The sequence below is a fragment of the Rhododendron vialii genome, chromosome 9a, assembly GCF_030253575.1.
Source record: "Rhododendron vialii isolate Sample 1 chromosome 9a, ASM3025357v1".
NCBI classification, from domain to species: Eukaryota; Viridiplantae; Streptophyta; class Magnoliopsida; order Ericales; family Ericaceae; genus Rhododendron; species Rhododendron vialii.
In genome coordinates, this window is record NC_080565.1 from 9,439,472 (window position 1) to 9,446,349 (window position 6,878).

The 6,878-nt window shown below is 37.2% G+C and overlaps 1 protein-coding gene across 1 annotated transcript; it reads left to right on the forward strand.

The window, feature by feature from the left end:
• The first annotated feature begins 478 nt into the window (after positions 1 to 478).
• On the forward strand, positions 479 to 6,540 carry LOC131300430 (uncharacterized). Its single transcript, XM_058326277.1, has 5 exons — positions 479 to 709; positions 807 to 927; positions 1,597 to 1,843; positions 5,681 to 5,824; positions 6,012 to 6,540. Exons 1-5 carry the CDS (start codon positions 624 to 626, stop codon positions 6,131 to 6,133), a joined length of 720 nt encoding a protein of 239 aa, XP_058182260.1. The 5' UTR covers positions 479 to 623; the 3' UTR covers positions 6,134 to 6,540.
• Positions 6,541 to 6,878: the final 338 nt, after the last annotated feature.

Below are 6,878 nucleotides of genomic sequence, written 5' to 3' on the forward strand. Positions count from 1 at the left end.
AAGATCACTGAGTTATTGATGTCTAATCGACATAATTTCTTCCAAAGATGCTCTACTCTTTGATTAATACATTTTTGAACGGCTTGTATTAAATTTTTGTTAGATTCAAAAGACGTGTAAAAGACATATCCATTAACATGGACGGAATTGAGTGCATCTGCAAACTCTCACAAAGCACAATGGGTGCAACCTAAGGTGTATATCCAAACATAGCTCAAACCACAAGAGGTGAAAGTGTACTTTAGGTTCCGTTCCGCTTTCTCTAAAAAGTAATTTTTTCAAAAAGAAAGTAATTTTAAACTCAAATATAATAAAAATGAAAAATGATTTTTCAATTTTTTTGCACTGTTTAAAAGATCCATACTGATAGAAAAATTATTTGCGTAAATACATGATTTTTGAACTTGAAATTACCTTTTTTTTCAAAAAGTTACTTTTTGTAAAAAGGGGAACACCCCCTTGCACTAACATTTGCATTTTCATTTCCCCGCCTTTCCTTTCTACAAAACTTTATTGGGGGATGGGGCGTTGTTGGCGCCAAAGCTTCTGAACAGAATCCAACACAAAAAGGCAATTACCCTTAGAGAGAGAAATTGTGACAAGGGAAAAGAGAGAGAAGGAAAATGAGTTCGAAACATCCTACACTCAGGGTTTTCGGCCAGAAATCAATTCCTTCCACATTCCTCTTTCGATCTTTGAATCACAAACAGTAAGCAGAAACCCGTATGTTCAGTTCTTCGGCCCACTTGTTTGATTTTTATATTTACTTACGTTTTCTGGGTTTTTCGTATCTGTGCTCAAATTAGGGCAAGTCATTGTAAAGAGGATGTGAAGATTAACGCTCCCGGTAAAGGTTCGCGCGTTTCGCTCTCCGATTTCCTCAACAAAAAGCTGCATAAGAGTTCTGTTTTGCCAAATTCAGTCATGGTATTTATTATTTTATTTTTTTGGTAATCACCTTCTCATTTATTTGTGATTGGGTTTTCAATGAAATGAGGAAACTTGACTGAAATTTGAGCACAGTGGTAGGATAAGTCACCGTTGGTGGAATGGAGGCCCATTTTATTATTTTCTTGGCTTCTACAAAGGAGACCCGTGATAGCATGTCTATCTGGGTAAAATTATTGTGATTTTGTTTTTATGAGTTGTTGGCGTTAAAGGGGTAGGGTTATATTTAGGGGAGTTTTCAAAGAAATGAGAAACTCAACTAAAACTTGCGGAAAAAGATGGCATAAGCCTCGTTCTAACAATTCTCGTCTTCCAAAGTTAAGATTCGCGGTAGAATGTCAATTTGAGCAAATTTATTGTGTGTTTTGTTTATGCAAGAGGGGTTTTATACATGGAGGTTTTCAAAGAAATGGGAGGGCCTATTTTCCTGTAGATTTTGAGATTTTTTACAGGCTTCCAAATAGGCTTGAGCAAAATGGTAGCACAAGTCTCAGTTAGGTGAGGTTCATTTTCCTATAGATTTTGACATCTTCTATGCTACCAAATATGCGGTTCACAGTAGCATATTCATCAGCTCGATTATTTTGAACTTGCCCATATACAATTTTTATTTTAGGGCTTAAAAGGGAAGGGTGATAATATTGGCAGGGAAAGGAGAGGCCCTTCTTGTCCCCTGTGGGCAGTAGTGAAGAGAATGAGTCTAATCAAGGACTGAATGGGCCAAAGAAAAAAGGAGAAACAGAAGTGAAATCTGTTGTTGATGTAGTTTTTGAACAGTTCAAGTGTACTAGGAAAGAGAAGGAAGATGCTCTTAGATCATGTGATGATGGTGAGTTTGTAAGTTCTGGCACAGATGCTATGGAAAGACGAAGGAAAAGGAAAAGCCCATTAGGAGGTTTGTCATTCCATCTCTATCTGTTAATTGCTTGGCGTTTACATATCGAAAATCCTATATGTACCGACCAAAATGTAGAGAAATCGTACTGACGGCCGCGATGGTATACCGTCGGTAGGAAACCTATCGATGCAAATAGCACCACTCTTTACATATATATTGTGTTTTTAGTTACTGCTCAATACCTTATTTTACTTTGATGTCTTTTCTTTTCGCATACAAGCCTGAACATTGTCGGGGAAATTAATAGAATGAACGCTTAATTCGTTCATTATTGATGTGTCTTAAGCCCTGCCAAGATGTCTACTAGGGAGACATGTGAGACCTCTGTGATTGGTAACCATGAATGGGCTTCCTGAGAAGCACAAATACACGAATATGGGGTATGGGCACAGTGCGGAAAAGTGAAAATGTAAATGTACCAGAATTTCGACATGGACATGTTGAGAAGCGTTGAGTGTATGGACAATCCGTCACTAGGAATTGAAAATCGCTATGCTTTGGCTTAAGGCAGTGTTCTAAAACAAGGAATTAATCGGCGATTAATTGTTGGCAGGGCCTATCCAATTAGGTCCAACCAATGATTATTGCCGATTACTAATTAATATGTACCGATTAATCACTCGAAGGTGGCAGACCACCCTACTAGCGCCTAGCGACTTTAGAACATTGGTTCAAGGCAGGACGAACTACCCCCTCCATTTTTGTTCTGCGGCTACTATAGATAGAGGCTCACATCCCAGATATAGCTACACATCTTAAGAACAATTAGGTCTGAATTCTTCTGCTGTGCCCACTTGTGCTAAAATGGACAAAGACCTGGTCATTCTTCGTGGATCCAGCCCAATCTATTGCTTTGTTTAAGGGGAAAAATGCTCTAGATGCGTCTAGCACTGGAACAGCTGCATGTTTGTAATAACACCCGTCTAAATTCTTAAGAAGTTAGAAAAAAAAAAAAAAAATCTGTTTCAAATTGATGAAACACAACGTATTGACATTTGGGATATATAAGAAACAACAGCAATTAGACAACTATTTAATAACTAAGCATTCATTGAAGTAACTGGTAACAAATGCAAACTTATGGGAGATAACGATAATTAAAGTACGCCGATCAATATATATATATATATATATATATATATATGATAGTTAAAGTACCTTGACGTAGTTCTCACTTGTCACACATCATCACTCTGAACCTTGATTACCTTGTCGTATCTTTCCATCCAAATCCACTAGCAATAGCTAGCCAAGGTCTTGGATACGTTGTGGTAGTGCTTCCTCCAAATTTTAGGATCCTATGTGAATGGAAACCCTAAGGAGAAAAGCCACTGGAACAGAAAGACATGTTTTAGCAAATTAGCACCACTTTATAAGAAAGACAGTACAACAAACCATAGCCAACAGCTCAGGTTTCCCATAGTGTTCGTAGCAGTTGGCATGACAATACATTAAAAACTGATATAAAGATCGTATAACGATATATATATTAAGTTTTTGTATGATTCGTGGGAGAAGACGAAACAAAAAACAAAAAACTCATTGATAACTCACTCAGCAGAGAAGAGAAGAACTTCTACATTGGGGGATTGGTGATCGGCTTCTACAAGGGAGTTGGGACTCCTCAAAATATTAGGGAGTTTTATGAGAGGTGCAGGAAAAGTATATGGCAGTGATAGGACGTGGAAAGATTTTCATACGGCCTGCTCTCTTCTATTGCACTTTCTAAGGAATTTGGGGTGACGAGTCGTTGCTGACTTTACAACCCACCCCTTGGAATTGAGCACCTGGTCACCATGGTTCCATCCTAATCCCTTATTTTGCACCCAAATGGGGTGTAATCGGCTCTCATGGATAAGCAGATTAGAATATCACCTGAGCGGGAACTGTTTTTAGATCTGACTATGGGTCTTGGGTCAGTCTCAAAACTATCTTCCAAGAGGATTATAATCTGGAGCACAACCATTAAAAACTAACCCGTGGGCCAATGTTTAATCCTAGCCGGAAGGGTTTTTTTCCAAGACATTGTTCAATATGATCCTTTCAAGGGAGACTGTTAATCCAGGCAAGAATTTAGATTTTAAGACGCCAGCAAGTTACTCTTGCCTTGTCTTAGAGTTCCACACGCCCATACAGAAATAATTTATCTCGTGCTTGTTAAGTTCTAACTCCAAATATTTTCCACTTATGAGAAGTAGAGAATTGTGGAAACACATTAATAAAAGCAATATTATTAATTAGTATAACTTGCATGTTTTGGCCATTACGATAATTACATTTTGAAACCATTTTAGTTACAAAATTCAATGTTGGCATTATTATTAAACATTATTGTAATTCAACATTACATACTACTTTCATCTATGATTATTTATTTTCATATGTTCAAATAGTTACTGCACATGTTTTCCAACATGATGAATGATCACATGATTCACATTTTGGAAAGAGAAGTACAACAATATACTAATATGGATTCTCGTGATATAAGCTAATATGTTTAGATTATTCAGAGATTGTTTTTAAACTATTTTTTATTGCCTAGTCTTGACTCGTTTCTTATCTTTCATATGGACGTGAAAACTGGATGAGGAAAGCTGTGAGCATTTGCATTCTATCTTGAAGACATTGCATTCTTATCTCTGCATAAAGGTTCACACATAGTGCAACAACTCCCAGATATATCCTAGATACTCACAAACTTCCTTGTCCAGTGTTCATGCAACAAATTTGATTTTAAAATCAAGAAAAGAATCGCAATATTTCAGTGTTTCTGATAAACAGATACTTGCTATATCACTGCGACTCTTTTGAACATATGAATCAAGTTTTGCTTTTTTCTTTTGGAAGACAATTGTATATCTGTCAATTCAAACATATTCAATAAAGTATCGACCGACTATGTATCATTGCCGAATATGTATCATTGGATATTGTAGATGGCTGATACTAATTCCTATTTCCTAGTATTGTTATGTATGGGAAAAGGTTTCAAAATCCAATAAATATGTTCTGGTTAATGATAAAAGATTTTCAATGATCTTTTATTCAGGTTCTCAAACGATCTTGGATGTTCACCGTAGTATTTCATATTTTGACTAGTCATTCAAAAAAAAAAAAAATTTCATATTTTGACGGGCTTTGGAATCACAAGATTCATAAAAACCTACAGTGTCAAAGTTTAAAATAGAATCACTCCATTACGAGCATTACTGATAGAGTTTTTTTTTTTTTGCTTTTATTTCCTAAACCATGCACTTTTTTTTTTCTACTTTGTCCCCTAAACTACCAATTTGACAATTTCATCCTCTCAACCTCCACTCCGTTACCTATGTAGTCCAATTGAGGTTTTTAACCCGGCCTTCTACTGAGCATAGTGACCGTGGCCAAACCAGCATATTCGGCCCACTATTAGTTACGTATTGTTTTAGTTGATGAGGTCTGTAAGATTTGTTACAGAGAAAAAAAAAAACTTCTATACAGAGAGACAGAGACTGATTCAATCAGTTTGCTTGATTAACTAATACAGAACCTGTGCAAATATTATTGTACACAGCAGAGATCACCGAAACTAAATGCCAAACTCAATGGTATGTTAGCCTCACTAACTAACAACTCATTTAACTAACTTTTTCTCCTTGGCTATCAGATACAAACAAGCGTTCCATATTACTCAGCTTGAATCGATTTCTATAACTTGTAGAATATCTAAACTGGAAGAATGGCATATGTTAACCCCTGAACTTTTTTGGAAGATCAAGTTTTACCCCTTTTGCCTTGTATACGGTTTCCTTGATTAAAGGTTTTTTTTTCCATTTTCCATGTGATATGAAGGTGGAGATGGGGAACAATCTGCTCAAAAGAATATTGTAGTTCTCGGTGAAGGCCACCCAAATCCCATTCATCCAACACCCACTTCGAAAGGCAAGGATCTGAGTTTGGTACCAACCAAGAAGCCAAGACATCAATTTAATCACTGTAAGTATTGTTATCCCATAAGTAGCAAGCCGCTGAGATTACATTCTTATGCTAAATTCCCAAAGCAATTTGTTTCTATGAACAAAAAATAAAAAGACCAGCTTTGTGAGTGCTTGTTGGACATGAGTTTCTCTAGCCCACTTGAAGGGGACATAAAGAAGTGTTTGGTTTTTGGTGTGCGTAACAGATGCAAACGGGAGTGGCTGGTGGAACTGCGATATGGCAGGTGTGGATAATGAAGAAGTAGGAAGCAATGAAGTTTGGGAAGGGGTCGGTTCTACCACGTTGGGGGGACTGGAATGGAATTGATTGTAAATAATCTCTACAAGTACGCCGGGATCCGAGGATTCGGTTTCGCCTTTATCTTTTTGCTGGGGTTAACCAAGTATTCCTATTATGGGAACTGATCTTTGCAGTGGACATTCGTAAGTTTGTATGGGGCACATTTACCAGAATCGAGACCATGCAAATCCTTGGTAACTATTCTACGCCTTTATTGCGGCTTGTTCAAGGCGAGTTTCGTTTGCCAAGTTCGTTGGTTCCATGTTTTCAACTTCTGAAGTGTTTTACCTTTCCCGAGCCTGTATTAAGACAAATAATCTACGTGAAGCAGCATATCAAAAGCCAATTAAACTTTGTATTTTTAGTGTTTGTCAGCACTCTTACTTTGGCCACTTGAAGTCCTGCAATGAGAATATGGCCTTTGGATTTTGCTATTTTCGTTGGTTTACACTGGTTCGAAAGTAAAAGTGCACGTTGTTCAAACTTCAAATTCTAGTTTGCTCGTGAATGTGAAAAACACTTGAACCGATTAAATGCATGCATGCTGTATTACCTTAGAATTAGTTTGCTTTAAGTTGTTTATTACTGTGAAGCAAAGTCGCACGTCTCGTGGGTACCAAAGTAATATAAAGAATATAAGCGTGAAGGCATCCTCACTTTAATTGCTAGCTTTTGGGATTGAGTTCTATCCAAAGATCATGCAACATGGTATCCGAGCCGGGTATGCCAAGGATAGGTAGGGTGCATATCCCTGGCCTGCATGTGACAAGTG

What these genes read in the sequence shown, in the direction of transcription:
- LOC131300430 (XM_058326277.1), top strand. Translation starts at nt 624, where the DNA reads ATGAGTTCGAAACATCCTACACTCAGGGTTTTCGGCCAGAAATCAATT. An exon ending in AAGGAAAAGCCCATTAGGAG is followed by an intron (nt 1,844 to 5,680) that starts GTTTGTCATTCC and finishes TGTGATATGAAG; the next exon opens with GTGGAGATGGGGAACAATCT. An exon ending in AAGACATCAATTTAATCACT is followed by an intron (nt 5,825 to 6,011) that starts GTAAGTATTGTT and finishes TGTGCGTAACAG; the next exon opens with ATGCAAACGGGAGTGGCTGG.